Source organism: Notamacropus eugenii, chromosome 1 (genome assembly GCF_028372415.1).
Source record: "Notamacropus eugenii isolate mMacEug1 chromosome 1, mMacEug1.pri_v2, whole genome shotgun sequence".
In the NCBI taxonomy this organism is placed as follows: Eukaryota; Metazoa; Chordata; class Mammalia; order Diprotodontia; family Macropodidae; genus Notamacropus; species Notamacropus eugenii.
The window spans coordinates 643251540-643268341 of NC_092872.1; the positions used below are offsets into that span (position 1 = coordinate 643251540).

Genomic DNA, 16802 nt, shown 5'->3' on the forward strand with positions numbered 1-16802 from the left:
CTACCCCCCCACCCAGGCTCCCTCTCAACCAGGCCTATCTCCCCTCCCCCACTCTGCGGGCAAATCGCTGCTGGAAAGAGGCGGGGGCCTGAGCGGCGGGCTCGTGTGGAGGCTTTAGGTGGGATTGATGGGTCCGCCAGCCAATGGCTGCGTGACTGACGGCGCGGCTGTGGCTAGCTCCGACCAATAAGCCGGCGGGCTGGGGGAGGAGGCCCAGGTTCCAAACGCTCCGCGGCGCCATGGGCTGAAAACTCAACCGAGATGGAATCTCCCAGTCTGAACCGGTTTCAACCGGTTCCGAGTTTGTGGCACTAGGAGGGGGAGAAGCGGCGCGGCGGCAGCAAGAGCAGCAGCAGCAGCAGCAGCAACAGCAACCTCCACGGCAATAGCTACAGCCCCAGCAGCGGCGCCTGCTCCCGTCTTTGCTGCTGCCGGCCGTGCAAGCACCCGGAGGGGGAGGAGGGAGCCGCCAGTCGCGGAGGAGGAAGAGGAGGGGAGAAAGTTTAGGGGAGCCGGGTTGGGGGGGCCCAGCCGCCGGAGCCGAGTGAGAGAGGGCACTGCGTTGTGGTGGGGGGAAGTCGGACTGCACCCGGCAGCACTGAGCGTCCCCTGACTGGACTTCAGCGGCGACCCCCCCCCCCCCCCCCCCCCCGCTGCTCCTGCCTGGCCGGAGGGTCCCCTTGGGGCTGAACCTCTGGGACCTGACTTCCCTTCTCCCCTCCCCCGCCCCTCCTTTTCCACCCCAGCGGGATCGTTGATTCATCCGCTTCGTTATCGTTATTTTGGGGGGAGGTGCGTGTGAGGGGGGGAGGCGTCACTGGAAGAGTAAAACGTTATTGAGCTTTTTTTTTGCCTTTTTCCTCCCCTCTCATTTTTTAATTTCTCTTTTTTTAAGGTGGGCAAACTGTGAAACCCACCTTCGTCTCCCCTCCTTCCCCCTTCCCCACCTTCCCTCATCCCCTCCCAGCCCCCCACAAGGAAGGACGAGGCAGTTGGTTCAATCTCTGGGTAAGTCGGAACACGTAATGAGCGATCTTGGGGGGTCGGGGGGTGTAGTCCTGAGGGTTCGGGAGCCCGAGCTGGATCGAGGAGAGATCCTGGGTGGGGTGAAGTGGGAGGATCGGGGGGGCGGTCCGCCGCGCGGCGGGGGGAAAGGCCCCCGAGCGGGGTACGGGCCGCGGTGTGGTGCGGTGCCTGCAATTGAATGGAACGGCTTGTAGCGCTGGGGAGGTGGGAGGGGAGGGAGGTGGGGTGCACGGCCGCGGGAGGCGAGCCGCTGCCGCCCTTGGGGAGGGGGCGCGGGGCCCGGGGGCTGCCCCCGTCGGCCGGGGCGATGTGGGGAACGGCTCGGTGAATTATTATGAGTGGAAGTTTCCAGAAATACTGAGTGCAGCAGCAGGAGCAGCAGCATTGAAACGTCCGCCTGCGTCACGTGGCCCCTGGTAGAGGGAGCTGGGATCGGGAGGAGGGAGGGGCTGCGGTGGAGCCAGGCCCGCTCGGGGCTGCTCCGGCGTGTGCGCGCGTGTGTGTGTGTGGACGTGTCCACGCGTGCATGTGCCCGTGTCCGGCCGTGGCGGAGGTCCTGAGCGGAGATGGCCGTGTGCGCGGTTAGACCCCTAGAAACGCGTTTGCTAGGGCTGGCGTTGTGTGTGAGTGCTTTCATCAGCCCTCTTCCGGGGGTGGGAGGGAGAGGGGCAGAGCAGGAGCCCTTTCGGGGGTGTTTGAATTCGGCCACGGTCGGCTCGCCGTCACGTCCCTGGCTCGTTCCCCGGGGCTGGGGCGCTGAGCTTGGGTCTCGCCTGGTCTGCATACCTTCCCCGAGTGAGGGCGGGGGGAGGGCCCCTGGCGGCATTCTATAGTTAGAAGTGCAGCACAGTCAGTCTGGGTGGGAGGCCGGAGGAGAGCAGGGGAGGGCGTGTTTCTCCTGAATGAAGCTGGCGACTGCCCGCACACCTTGTAGCGACTTGTCTCTGACCTGTGGTGAAGTTAGCTGTGAGCTACGGTTAGGGGATGGCAGGGTGGCTGTTGGCTTGTTCCTGTTGAAGTGAAGAGCCCTCACTATATACTAGCATGCTAGTACAGACCAGATAAAATGGTAATCCCGCGTGGAGAATGGAACCTAATGAACTGGTGTTTGGAGTGGAGGGGGCAGCAAGAAAAGGTATTTTACCTGGCGATTGGATGTTTGTTCCGGGTTTTACTAACACTTAAAAGCTTTTATGGAGAGAGGAAGTTTAAAACACTGATGGTTAGGAAGTTGAATTTTTTTGGACTTTTTTTGTTTTGGAAGTCAAAAGTGATTGACACTGACCACAAAGCTCCCATTTCTGTACTTTAAGAATAGGTAGGTCGTTTTGGATGTATAGTACTGAGAGTGGCACAATGCTGTGCTTATGGGGGGTGAACTACTTTGAAATGGATACTCTAGAAGATAGAAAATGGGGTGGGGATTGAGGGGCACCCTAACTAGTAAAATGCAGCACTTCAGTTGCATAAAAAGCAATATTATTATAAACTAATTTTCTTCCATCCATTGACAAATGGTGTACTTGAGTAGACCCAAGTAAAATGAAAACGTAAACTATTTCTTCCCTAATTATCCAGTCCTAATTAAAGACCACTTTTGAGGTGTATATTTCATGTTCTGTATGAGTGAATTTGTTTTCTCAATATAAATGATGCTACCCTTCATCTTAGAATTTTTAAAAATTACATTTGGGAAAGGAAAGAGTAACTGACACCATTGAGAGCATATGTGAGAGAGATTTCCATTTTTCTTTTTTGTCAGTAGTTATTTTTGACTCAAGATTTTGTAGCTATGCTTATGACAGGTGCTGTGTTCTAAAAATATATGTTGTGTAACACCTAGGTTTTAAGAATTGATGTCCTGGTTGTAAACTAGTTAATAGACTAGTAAGTTTTGAAAGTAGTTAAATTGTTCTATCTCTTTAGAAAGTCTTAAAAATAATTTCTGCTTTTTTGTGTCTTAGGGTAAATTGCATTTTTTAAACTTAGTATTGACTTTAGGATTTTCATTTTACATAAGCGAAATGTCATAACTTAATTTTTTTACTTTGAAACTAATACAATGAACCTATCTTCAGTGAGTACTCTAAGGCTTATCAAATACAAATTAAGCACCACCCATTCAGTCTTAAGGTTTTGCTTATAGTTTGAGTTTTAGAAAGTTACAGTGAAATAATCTCCAAATTTTTCAGTGATGAAAGTATTAATGTATTTTGGCTTTACACTTTGATAGTGCTGGTGAAAATTCCCAGATTTCTATACCATTCCTATTTATTGAAGTTGTATTAGACCAGAAAGTATAAATGACTATTGATAGAGAATATTAGTTATATTTAGAAGCAATTCCTCCCAAAAAAACCCAAACAATCCACTCATACACTATCGACAGAGGGAAAGGTATAAAAAGACATCAGAGACATAAATTTGGAAAACAAAACTGTTGGCTTTTCAGCCACCTTGGTAAACTCTACTCTTTAATAAAGTTGTTGAAAGCAAAGTGATTAGGATCTTACTACAGTGCATTTCATTGACAAGCAAGAGAAATTTTTTTAATTAGTTCCAAAAACATGTTTTTAATTTGTTTGCTCGGATATTGATTTCTTTTTTAAGCATGTAGGAAGTTAAGTTCATTAGATATTCAAAATAACCATTTTTAAAGAAACTTTTTTTTCCCCAAAGCCAAGGGTATCCTAAGTGTGGTTGATATTTAAAATAACATTTTTTCTGATAGAGCCATAGAGGTAGAGCTGGAAAAGGTCCTTAAGGGATAGGTATATTGGCTAGGCCACACAGGTGGCTGAAGCTGGATTTGAAACCTGGTCCTCTGAAATTCCCAATCTTGAGCTCTTCTCTCACTACACATAGATCATAGAGTGTTGGAGCTAGAGGGAACTTTAGAAAGCTAACCTTCTTTGGTTTATTGATAACAGAGATTCACAGAAGTGATTTTTTTTTCCTAAGGTGACAGTTTAAGGGCCAAATCCTGAGATCTGAACCCTGTTCACCTTTATCCCTAGTCTAGTACATGACTTCTTTATGGCAGGCTCTTTTATTACATGCCCACATTTTGAAGTTAGGCAGGCTAATAGAAGATGTTGAAGGAGCCTCCACTTCGACAAAAAATAGTTGTACTTCAGACATTTTACCATCACTTTAAAGTATGAAGTTTGTACTGCTAATCTAGTCAAAATAGTACTGAATTAAGGGTAAATAGACCATTTATTACTGCCTCAGATGTGTATTGTGGGACCTTAGCAAAGTTACTTAAATCATTTTGCTTTAGCCTCAACTCTGTTAATGTCTGTTTATCTCCCTCCTATCATTTTTTTTCAGTAAGATAACATCTAAAGTACAGTTTAATAATAGTTTTGGTAAATGCTGTGGCTAAAATCTGAAATAAAGTGACTGAAATAAATAGTATTTTTGATCAACAATAACTTCATGGTATGATCTTCTGTTGTTTTTTTTTTTTTTTATCTATTTGCAGTAATCTATGCCAGCAATTATGACAATGTTAGCAGACCATGCAGCTCGTCAGCTGCTGGATTTCAGCCAAAAACTGGATATCAATCTTTTGGACAGTGTGGTGAATTGCTTGTACCATGGAGAAGGAGCCCAGGTAAAGTATAAAAACTAGGGCTGATAAAGATTGAATTGCATTAAATACTCTACTACTAGGATAAAATTAAATAAATATAACAGTTTTATATGACCAGATAATCTGTGAAAAGAAGCATTTTTGTATGTTATTTTAGAATCTTGATGTAAGTGGGTTCTGATGATGAGCCTGTCACTTAACCAACTTAATTCAAATCATACCAGTATGGTTTGTCTGAGTTAATCTTAAATAATAAAGATATATCTAGAGTTGGAAGACATGGTTGAAGCTTAAGGGTAAAGTGAGATCTGGAGTCAGTAATCTAATCAGTACTATCATTGCTTCTGAAAAAATTGATAATTATCTCATGATTCTACTTACCATCTCTGTAGCTTAATGAGACCAAAATCTTAGCCACAATTCACCTATGTGCTTTGTTTCCCTCATTGGGCTATATAAAGTTCCTTGAGGGCAAGGGGCTGACAGTTTTTTTGTATTTGCATCTACAGCACCAACCATAGTTCTGGTATTTTTAGTAAGTGCTTAGTAAATGCTTAGTCATCCATACATTCAAATGACTTGCCCAAGTTCACATAAGATATAAGTATTATCTCATTCTCCTGGTGAATGTAATATATGTAATATAACATATACAACATAGAAGTTGTATTAGAAAATAAGATTTAATACTCTTAAAGGAATCTTTGCCCCACAAACAGGATTGGAGGTGAGAAATAAATGAAGGAGAGTGTGTGTGTACACATATGTATACACAGATACATATGTCCCTCTCTCGTAGTTTGCAGAATTTAGACTTTGGGAAATAATGGTCCTGCTTTTTTCCATGGAGAATCATGTCCTAAAATATGTAACCCCCCTTCAGTTAATTAAGGTTTGTTTCTTAGATGATAACCATGGCTGATGTTGAAGTTTTATGAAGTATTTCAAATGTATTCTCTCATTTGAGATTCCTAGTAATCCTGTGAGGTGTTTCTAGTTAATCACTTGTAATCTTAGTCGATATTGGCCTTGAATACTTTACCAGTTGTGACATCCTGAGCCAAGTCACTTAACCTCTGTTTACCTCATGTTTCCTCGTCTGTAAAATGGGGATAATAATGGTACCCACCTCCCATGGTTTGTTGTGAGGATCAAATGAGATAATAATTGTTAAAGCACTTAGCACAGTAGCACATGGTATTTGTAAGACAGCATTTTTACTTTCTAATAGTTACATAGTAGACATTCATACATGTTGCACTAGTATGGATTCTTAACACACTCTATTGGACAAATATAATTTAAACACTATGTTTGGTTAGAAATCTGATCATGAGTCCAGGGAGCCATAACTATTTTATTACTAAATAAGATTCCTGATTACCTATGCCTTGTTACCAAAAGTCTCTTCTGGTTTCCAACATAATAAAAAGGCTTAAATTGTTTTCCCATGTATTTTTTTTTGATAAATCTGTAAGGAAAGGCAAATGACATACCCATTTTATAGAACAGGAACTGTAAAACTGTGATATTAGCCCTGACTGACTTTAAGAATCTAAGATGGATGGTTTAAAATGATGACCAAATTTGGTAGATGTGGTGTGCCATTTTAACACAATTTTTAAGGATATTTAGGAATGAACCATTGTAGTGCAAATTATAGTTTTAAATGAGGTTCTAACTACAATGGTATTTCAATGATATTTTTGAAGGCTTTGTTTTGAGTATAGGTCAGGACCCCTTAGAGTTTGCTACCTTTTTGTTCAGCATTTACTGCTCTTTATAATACTCTTTCCAAAAGTATTATCTCTTTAGAATCAAAGTAAGGCGAAGATCACCAAACATAAGATACTTCTTCATACCTTAAAGAGGAACTTCAGGTTTCCTTTATGCTACCTAAAATGTGGAAAGGGTTGCTTTTTGGAAGAACATTTGTACTTTGAGGTGGGGGGAGGGGTGCCTGGGGATTGGGCTGACTTACTGCTCAGAAGGTCCTTCCATATCATTCAGAGAGCACTGTTTGGATCTTTTTTTCTTTTTGGTCTAGGCCATGGTAGCAACTGAAATAATTAAGGAATTAATAAACCCCACTTATATATTTGGGTTGGTTACTGTACCATATAATCTTTAAGTTCTCAGATTTGAGGTATTGCTGTTTTATTTATATTTTTATATATGTATAAGTATAAAGTTAGCATAGATTGAAGGAAGACTGGAGAACTTTTAAACCATCACTAACAATTCAGATGGTCACTAAATGTAAGTTCTATGTAATGACATTTAATGTTTCTCAATGAAATAATGTATAGATTAATTTTAATGTTGTTTTAGTAGGTAGTAAGTTCCAAATTTGATTTGAAGGGTTTTTAAATTGCAAACCTATTTCTGAAAAAGTTGCTATTATTCTAAGGGTTTAATACACAAAGTATGGTTCTTTTTAGGTAGATTCCATCCTCCCAACAGTAGTCTTTAATGTTGTTTTAAGTTTCTCACATCATAAGTCAGTAGCTAAAAGATAGTGGCTTACAAGCTGAATCATTGTTTTTTACTTTTTAATAAGAATCTAAAACTGATTGGGTTTGTGAGATTTACTTAGGATTTTTTGTTTTATTTTAATCCATTGTTGACAGTGTTTGTAAGGATACTACCAGTGAATTTTTAGCTTTCTAATCTAATAAAGTTCCAGCTTTAGTGTGACCTTTAAGGTCATTAAAAGATCTAACATGACAGTATGGTTTCACCAAGTTTTTGCCTTCCTGCTAATCTTATATTTTATGTAGGTAACAAATGAAAGGTGGGTATGGTTTTTATTTAACTTATCTGGTGACTTGATAGGAGAATAGAAGAAGGGTTTTGTTTTTTTTTTTAAACTACTGGTGCCTCTCAAGGTGTGGATAGAAACCTCTCCAAATAGATGATATGAAGCGCTTAAGAGTAGGAGTACACAGTAGTGCTACCTCAAATGTATAAGAGTTTCTTAGGAGACCAGAAGTAAGAAAAGGCCCAGGAACCACATGTAGAATGTGAGTTGTGAAAACTAGATCTGTCTCTTTTGTGTATAGAAAAAACTAAACATTTTGACTAATTTAAAAACCATAATGTCAATACATCATAAAATTCATCAAAATCCAAGTGCCTGCTTTTTAGAAAGTACTATATGAAATGATGCTAGAAGGCTAGGGGGGGAAGTGTTTTTTCTCTTTCAGTATGACATTCTTTTGGGGACAGCTAGGTGGTGCAGTGGATAGAGCACCAGTACAGGAGTTAGGAGGACCTGAGTTCAAACTTCACCTCAGACACTTGATACTTACTAGCTGTGTGACCTTGGGCAAGTCACTTAACCCTAATTGCCTCATCCTGGGTCATCTCCAGTTATCCTGATGAATATCTGGTCACTGGATTCAGATGACTCTGGAGAAGAAGTGAGGCTGGTGACCTGCACAGCCCTCCCTCACTCAAAACAAAGTCAAGTAAAAGTTGTGTCTTCTTTTCTCTGATGGCATGGTAGTCTTCAGCAATGAAGGGTGAAGACGCACACATTCTTTTGATCCGTATTATTTCAACTCAGTATTTTAGCCTGTTAGTAGTATCAGGGTCTTCCCCCCCCCCCGTTTAATTTTTTTTTTTTCTAAGGGACCATCCCTTGAGTAACTACTTAAAGAAGCCTATTCATTGAATAGGTGTATCTCACTCAAAATGAAAATGTGGTAAGACCTTAGCCTGAAAGGGCCAGGGTCTCCCAGTGCACCCTGGGCCCTCTCCAGTCCTCCTGATGAAAATCAGGCCACTGGACCCAGGTGGCTCAGGAGAAGAAAGTGAGGTTGGTGATCTTACACAGCTCTCCCTCACTCAAATCAAAGTCAACTGCAAGTCATGTCATCATCTTGATGTCATGGTACTCTTCAAGAACAAAGGACAAAGCACAACAATAACATCAAAAAAATACTTCACCAAGAATCCTATAGCATTAGGATGATATTTAAAATTCTTAAACCTTTTTTCCTTGCTTTACTGATGTGATGCTAGATTTTTGTTGTTACTGGTTTTTTAAGAAAACTAATTGGAGGCACAGTGTAGCTATTAACTTGAGAGAAATAAAAGTAACTTTAGAAGAAAATTTTATCATTGACTATAGGAGATCACATGTAGATTATCACAGATAATAGAAGTGAATAGCGAGAGGAGTAGTAAATATACAAATCTTGGTAGTGCTTAGATAATGTGTTAGATGTGATCTTTCCTGTGGGCATGCATGTTAACCAAGTATCTTTCTACTATGCTGTAACCCCACCACAATTCCGTTACATGTACTGAGACTCATATGATATACCACAGCTTTCTTGGCCCCTACTCAGTGACTGCTTAGAAAAATGCTGAAAGCTGTCTTGACTCCTTTTGTAGATTCCTCCTATATGACTTTCCTGCTCCTGGGAATTAGCATATCCTAAGTTAGGGAGAAAATGAAATTCTGTAGGGCCTCAGACAACTTTCCTATATCCTCAACAATTACTGATACATAGAATACTGTGCTATCTTCTTCCTAACTTCATTATCACTCAATAGCTTCTCAGATTTTTTATTTATAAATTATATTTTTTATGTCAGTACAATTTAAAGAGAGAATGTACTGTAGTAGATAATGGGCCAGCCTCAAAACCAGGAGGACCTGGATTCAAGCCTCATCTGTAACATACTAACTGTGACCCTGGGCAAATCTCAGTGTTCTAGGCAGTTCTCTTAAGATTATTAGTTTTAGAGGAGGTGCCACCTTGCATTAGTAGAGGAATTTTACTATCCTAGCTATATCTCTGCCAGTGAAAAAGTTGAAGTAAAAGATTATCATTTTTTCTTTGTTTGATATCACAAAAAGGTTATTTTAAATATTGACTTGAAATAGCATGATTAAAATCAGTCCAAAAATTGCCTAGTCACTGAAACAAATTGAGATAGGTACTTTCTTGGCTTTTGCCATGTTTGAAAGACCCTAGAAGGGAAAGGATCTCTTAAGAGGACCTTTAGTCCAATCATCTCATTTTATAGATGAGAAAACTGAAGCCCAAAGATTTTCTAACCTAGAGTTAAATAAATAGTAAGTTGTAGAGCCAGAAACTGAATACAGGTCCTCTGATTCCAAATCTAACAGTCTTTTCAAGATATGTCAACTTCAGGGCCTGAATTTGAAGCCCCATTCTGCTATGTCACTTGGGTCATTAACCACTATAGACCTTTGTTTCCCTACAATGTAAAATGAAAATGTTATACCAGATTATCCTCAAAGTTCTTAACTAAAGTTTATACATTCTAAGGAAATTAAGACATTGAGTTGGGGATTTGGAAAGGATTCTTGAAGAGCAAATAGGTATCATTTGAGATGGGTATTGAAGAATGAGTAGCATTTTGATTAGTAAGCATAGGTGAAAGAAGATAACTAACCATAGTGTGGCCTGTCTTGGAGTAGTGGCAGATTTAAGGCCTTGAAAGGCTAAACTAGAGCCAGATTAGAAAGAAGGGGTCCTTAAGTGCAGAGAATGATTTCTTCGAAAGATTTGAGGTTTTTAAAAGTAAGGACTAAGTTATATTTCCACAGTTTATCTGTGTGTAGTTTTTCTGTTATTTGTAAATGACATATATATGATATGGACTCCTGGATGCTGTGTCCTTTTGTTTGCTTGGGTGCTTAAGATTTTTTTTTAATAACCTTTAAATAGATATACCTTAACTATAGTTTTTTATTTTAATAGCTGAAATTTTCTCCTTCCCATTCCATATTATAACTTTATGTAGTTTGATATTTCCATCCTCTGTGTGTGATCACACACACGTATATGTATATAATTACATACCAAGTGTCTCCTATGGGCACTATGTTAGGTCCTAGGGATACAAAGAACAATGAAAGAACTCCCTTTCCTCAATGAACAAAACAAAATAACTTAATCATATAGTGAGTCTTTCTACATTTTGAATATGCTTCAAAGAATATTTGTTATGTAACACTGACCCTTTGTTTTAGGGTTAAGTTTATGAAAATTATGTGGATTGTTTGCTATGGTATCATAAAACTAAAGTGCAAACTTTCACTATGGAGAAGCTTCTAATGAACTTAAGTAATTTAAGTTTTTTAAAAATTGTGCTTAGAAAAATACATAGGAAATAGTATGGGTATTCAAACTGCAGTTTAATAATAATGGCTAGCATTTATATAGTACTTTTAAGACTTGCAAAGTGCTTTACAAATATTTGATCCTATCAACAACCTTGGGAAGTAAGTGCTATTATTATCCCCATTTTACTGTTGAGGAAACTGAGGCAGGCTGAAGTTGTGACTTGCTTGATTCTATCACACTGCTAATACATGTCTGAGGCAGGATTTGAACTCAAGTCTTCCTGGTTCTCTGCCTAGTGCTTTATGTAGCACCACCTCTGCGGTATTATATGTTAGGAGTTCCTCAGAGCATTTGTTGGATCTGTTTGAGGAAAAAATGATTGTATTTCTGTTGATGTTTTGTAAAAGTAAAAGCAGTTTTAAAAATCTTTCATGTTTTCTGAAACCTTTTTAGCAAAGAATGGCTCAGGAAGTCTTGACACACTTAAAGGAGCATCCTGATGCATGGACAAGAGTTGATACAATTTTGGAATTTTCACAGAATATGAACACGAAAGTAAGCAAGTGGTGGTTTTAAAATTCATACTTCTCCCTTTCTTCCACATAAACTTTGAGGAAGGTATCTCATTTAGTGCATTAGCATTTGTTACTTCAAATCATTTTATCCTGTTTAATTACTGAAGTTACTTCAAATTTTGTCCATCCTAAGAAGCGTAACGTTTCTGTACCCTTTGCAAATAGTCCTAACAAATTATGAATGAAGTTTTGTTCTCAGGACTAGTATTGCAAGGTGTGATTTACTCCTTTCCATCCCCATTTTTTTAAAGAGTTTATATGTATAGAGATCTGAATTGTGTCAATTCTGGTTATTATTCAGAGATGAAACATAACCTAATCAAAGGGATTATTTTGGGCAAGTAATCTGTACAGGCTCTCCAACATCAAGTCATATGGTTAGCTTTAAACACTGACACCATGTACCAATGCTTTTAATGGGACAGTACTCAGTTTTTATCTGCAATTTAAAATGTATGATTCAGGTTTTGTGGGGTTTTTTTTTTCCTTAAAAGTTTAAACAAAGGCTGATCAAAATGTGTTTAACTGTTTTAAGCTTGATGATTCGCACTTTGCTTTAAAATAATTAAAAGTAATAAAATTACATGCATGGCATTCTGTTTAATAATACACAAAGATTTCTCTATTTGTATGTGTGCTTTGTGTTCAAACAGAAACTTGCCATCTTCAGAATTTGTTTCTGAAATCAGATTGTGTTAATTAACAGTTTTTAAAATATTAAATAGTTTTTAATCTTGTAAATTTTAGGGGAAAATACAGTTCAGAACTTCCTCAAAGTGCTAACCTTGAGTAACAGTGTTTGCCTGTTTGCTTGCCTGGTAAATTTTGCTTTTTATACTGACAGACATTACTAATGTTTAAGTTGATTTATCAACAGTATTTTTAAAAACTCAAATTTGTCTTGTGAAAAATGAGATGATTAGAGGAACAGAAAGAAAGCAACAGGTAAAGAATTCTTCAATTTACATAAATTACAAATGATTTGGTGCTAAATTTATGCACTCTGACATTTGGCTTTTTATGCAATCATTTTTTTCTTTAAAGCTGTTTAACACTACCTGATATTAATCATAATGTTCCATTATGTTGATTGCTTGTAATAGGAAGAAAAGGGGTGTCTTCCTGTGCAACTGACACAGCTAGGCTTTGACGGCAGGCCTCCACAAGGTCTACCCTTTTGATTCCCTTTAACTGAATTCTGTTCATCAATTGTTTTTGTTTCTTGGGAGGTGGGAGGGGCAAGGGAATTCAATGCATAGAATGAGTAATTAAGGGTACAGTAGAAATTTCTACCATAGGGATCATTTCATGCATTTCTTTTTTCATTTAGTCTTTGCTGTTATCTGTCCCTCATCTTCATAACTCAGCAGTGGATTTCCACAAGTCTTAAGACTTTAAGGAATGGGATAGTGTGAAGTAGAAATATAGCTACTTAGGAGTGCCTTAAAACTTATTAAAGTATTTGCATTTTTATAGTAATTTCCTTTTTTAAAAAAAAATCCATTTTGAAATTCTGAACCAAATTTCCTACCTTTCCCCCCAAAGTTTGAAGCTTCTTTATGCCTTAGTTTTCTATAATCTAAAGTTTTTATTTCCCAGGATAGGAATAGTAGTACGAAAAGTGCTTTGAACTTTCTTGGAAAGGATTTAATTGGCTTTTACCCTCAAACTGTCTAGTGAAGTGACAGAAAAATTAAGTTCAAATTAGAGCTTCTGTTTTGTGATAATGGTGGGGTGGGAAATGAAGAGCGAGTAAAGAGGCAATTGGATGATAGAAAAGAACTGCAAAACAGGAAAGTTTGGGAATGTGAAAGAATATATAACAAGAAGAGGGAGATAGGAAATGCACATAAACTTTACTATAACATAAAATGATAAATGTTTGCTTTAGTTCATGTTCTTCATAGTGATTAAAAAAAAATGGTAAATCATTGGTCCAGGTTAGCCTTTCATTTCTGTTTAAATGACAAGACTTTTTCTTCGGAGGCATTTATGTAGAAGGAAAAAATAAAGAATATAGATTTAATATAACCCCCAGATCCTATGTGGCTGGTGCAGTTTTTTGGTTTTTAACTTTAAGGTTGTTTTGTGAAACAGCATTAAGTTTTCCTTTTCTCTCCTCATCCTCAGCAAGTTTCCATTTTCATATATACACTGCATCATACTGATTTTTATGAATGTCATACTATAATTTCATATTGGACAAAAGTTGGCTTATTTGAACTTTTCAGAATTTCAGCGATTGATTATTTTACATTTTTTTCTTGTTTTACCTGTCCCCAGAGGAAGATACAGAGATTACAACTAGAAAGCAATAAGCTTCCATATTTACTGCTGGTTATGAAAGCATAAATTGCATTAATCTGTGATTGCAGAGTTAACTTTGGCCTCATTTTTTTCCACCTTTTCAGAAATGTTCTGCAGATGCAGAATTTGAATGGCCAATTTTTCCTAGAAATGTATGCAATGTAAAAATAAAACAGCAAAAACATGTATTTTTTTTTAATACAGTGTAGCTTGGGACAGTCTACATTGTGCTTTGGATAACATGAACATTAATATGATCCCTTTGGTTGAAATACTAATGATCCTATTTTACTGTGTAATAACTAACCATTTTAAAGATGAACTCTTATTCGCAGCCAAAAATTGCGATCTAAACTTCCATATGTGAATGAATTTACCTTTCAGATATTGTTACTTATTTTCCTCCAGAATGAAATATGTAGGCACCACAGAATTTTTGTTCTTTTCTTCTTGCCTGAATCATTCTAAATTGGTCATCTTTATTATTTTGAGCAATAACTTACTATGGACAAGTACTTGACTATTTAGAGTGAGTAGCAGGAGGGGAAAATGACTTACCAAGTGGTCGTTCTTTTTAACTCATGCTATTAGTCATGATTTTTATACTTAGAAATACCTGGAAGGTAAAGAGTGATTGATTGCAACATGCATTCTATGTGTTATTTTGACTGTGTTCAAAAGTTTATCTTTAAATAAGTAGAAATAGCTACCTTTAGGGGTGGGCTTTAAAATTAAATAAACCTGTGGGTTGTCTTGCTGCTCCTTAAGTAACACACCAGTGAAGTTTGTGACCACTTTCTATAGAAAGTGCCTATGAGAATACATCTTATACTTTGCCAAGAGCTTATAACTCATAGAAGAATGGTAGGAAGCTTGATATACAATCCAAGCTACTAAATTTATAGAAGTGTGGTTATGTTAAAGTACTGGGGCATATGAACAGTCAATTATACTGTGAATTCATATCTGGCTACTACTTTCTTTTCTACAGATAGCCCATTTGGCTACCAAAGGGCTTTTTATTTGGTTCTTCCTCCTGGTGTGAGCATGATCAAACAGCAGGACTTTATATAGTATAGAAAACAGTAAAACAAGGAAAATGCATGAACAACTCAGTAATTGGGTGAATAGATTTTTGTTTAATGTATGTATAATTAAATTTGGTAGTTTAATATCTTTTTGAAACTTTAGATACATACATGTGAATGTCTGTCTGAATGTGAATCCTGAAAGTTATTGTCAACCTTAGAGCAATACATTCACGTACTTCTGTTATCCAATTTTCAGTATTATGGACTACAAATTTTGGAAAATGTGATAAAGACAAGATGGAAAATTCTTCCAAGGAACCAATGTGAAGGTAGGAATGTGTTTTAAATGATTGTAACTAAGGAAGGTGTCGGTCTTAGACTTTAATATCTTCGATGATCAGGTAGGTGTTGGAGTGGATAGTGTGAGACTTGAATTGGAAAACTTCAGTTTGAATCCTCCATCAGGTATTTAATAGGTCTGTGACCCTGGGCAAGATGCTCACCTCTCAACCTTGGTTCTCTCTTTATAAAATGGGAATAATAAGGTTACCATGAGGACCAAACTGGATATATATGTAAAGCATTTTGTAAACCATTTAAAGCTAGCCCTACATTAATACTAGTGGTTTTTTATGTTCACTTAGACATTGCATTGTAAGATTACCTCATTGTAAATTTACTTGATTGAAACTTTTTGTAATATACTGGTACTCATAGTTTTTGCATTTTTTTATTATTATTATTATATAGTAAACTAGTTTTATTTCTCCCTTGAGACTGAGGTGGTCTTTGGGAAGAGGAAAAATACTAGTCGTAAAGCAGATTTTTAAAATCTCACTGTGAATGTTTTTAATAACAAGTTCTAGTTAATGGCTTGCTAATTGCTATTGAGAAATAGGTTATGTAGCTATTTCTTCTAAATTAGCATAATTTTAGCAATGGCAAGGCAACAGGTGTTTATTAAGCATTTGCTGTTGGCGGGCGCGTTTTGCTACACACTGGGGTTATTAAAAGTAGAGGCAGAAAGAAAGACAAGTCCTCCCCTCAAAGAGTTTACATTCCAGTGGAGCAAGATTACACATAAAAAAGGAGCTGAAATATTGGTGAAGAGACTTGCAGAGGTACTTACACATGGTAACAAAATCCATAGAGTTAGAAGCACAGCTGAGAGGAATGAAGCATGACTGGCCTGGCCCTATCCCTAAAACAAGAAAGTCTGTATTGCTGAATAAAATTTTATTTGTAGTTGATCTCTTGTAAGCATATAACTAAGAAAATTGGCAACAATAAATCTATTTTGTCTATTTGCTGCTTGTGGGAAATGATCTGTAATTGATAACATAACAAAGCCAAAATGTGGGTACTGAATAAGTCAGAGCATTATTTACCACATTCTTGGACTTGGTGTAAGAGTTCCAGGGAACAGGCAATCCAGAATAGAAGGGGATAATTTTTTTGTCCCCCAGTCAAATTTATTTAGCATTTGTAGCTTTTTCCTTTGTATTTTTTTGCCTTGGATAGGCAGGAGTGCAGATTTTTGGCTTTATATTTTTGGAATTCTTTTCATGACTTACTCCTAGCACTAACATTCCTCATATAATCCAATTTATTTGTATGTTGCAAATGTCTGGTGTTTATATAGTACACATAGGGTTTTGTTTATTTTTAAGTTTGATGCATAACCTCATTTGGTCATCTTTGAGGTATAGAGGTGGTTATTACAGGTATTAGGGCAATAGATAGATTTTATAGGTATTATTATACCTCATTTTGCAGATAAGGAAATAGGTTCAGAGGAGTTGCCCCCAATGTCAAACTCTATGTCAACCTCTTATTTCACTTAAGTTGCAGACTCCTTGAGAATGTAGTTTGTCTTACTTTTTGCATGGCCTCCATTACTCCCTGCGTGACTTTGGATAAATCATTTTTTGTCTTGATTTTCTCTCCTATAAAAGGAGAGGATTAGACTAGATAATCTCTTAAGAACCCTTCTAAGCTCAATACAGAATATTTGTGTCATACATGCCTAGTAGCTGTATTGTCTTTATGTGTTAAAGCACATCATTCTCTGCTTCCCACCATACCTTGCCTTCACATCCCAGATTCCTTCTAGGTTGTTCATGTTTTCTTGTTTAAACTTACCTCAATACTTGATGGA

The 16802-nt window shown here is 37.9% G+C and overlaps 1 protein-coding gene across 5 annotated transcripts in view; it reads left to right on the forward strand.

Moving 5' to 3' along the window:
• The first annotated feature begins 254 nt into the window (after window positions 1–254).
• Window positions 255–16802, forward strand: part of XPO1 (exportin 1) — a 50931-nt gene continuing 34383 nt past the window's right edge. Inside the window, exons 1-4 of one of the 5 annotated variants that reach the window (XM_072635460.1) lie at window positions 255–1008; window positions 4514–4645; window positions 11185–11286; window positions 14901–14973. In XM_072635460.1, the coding sequence (XP_072491561.1) occupies window positions 4520–4645; window positions 11185–11286; window positions 14901–14973 (301 nt within the window). In that variant the 5' untranslated portion in view covers window positions 255–1008; window positions 4514–4519. Of the gene's footprint in view, window positions 1009–1441; window positions 1650–4513; window positions 4646–11184; window positions 11287–12206; window positions 12252–12409; window positions 12474–14900; window positions 14974–16802 lie in introns of those variants that run through there. The other 4 variants (XM_072635461.1, XM_072635463.1, XM_072635464.1 and 1 more) reach the window with 4 other exon arrangements.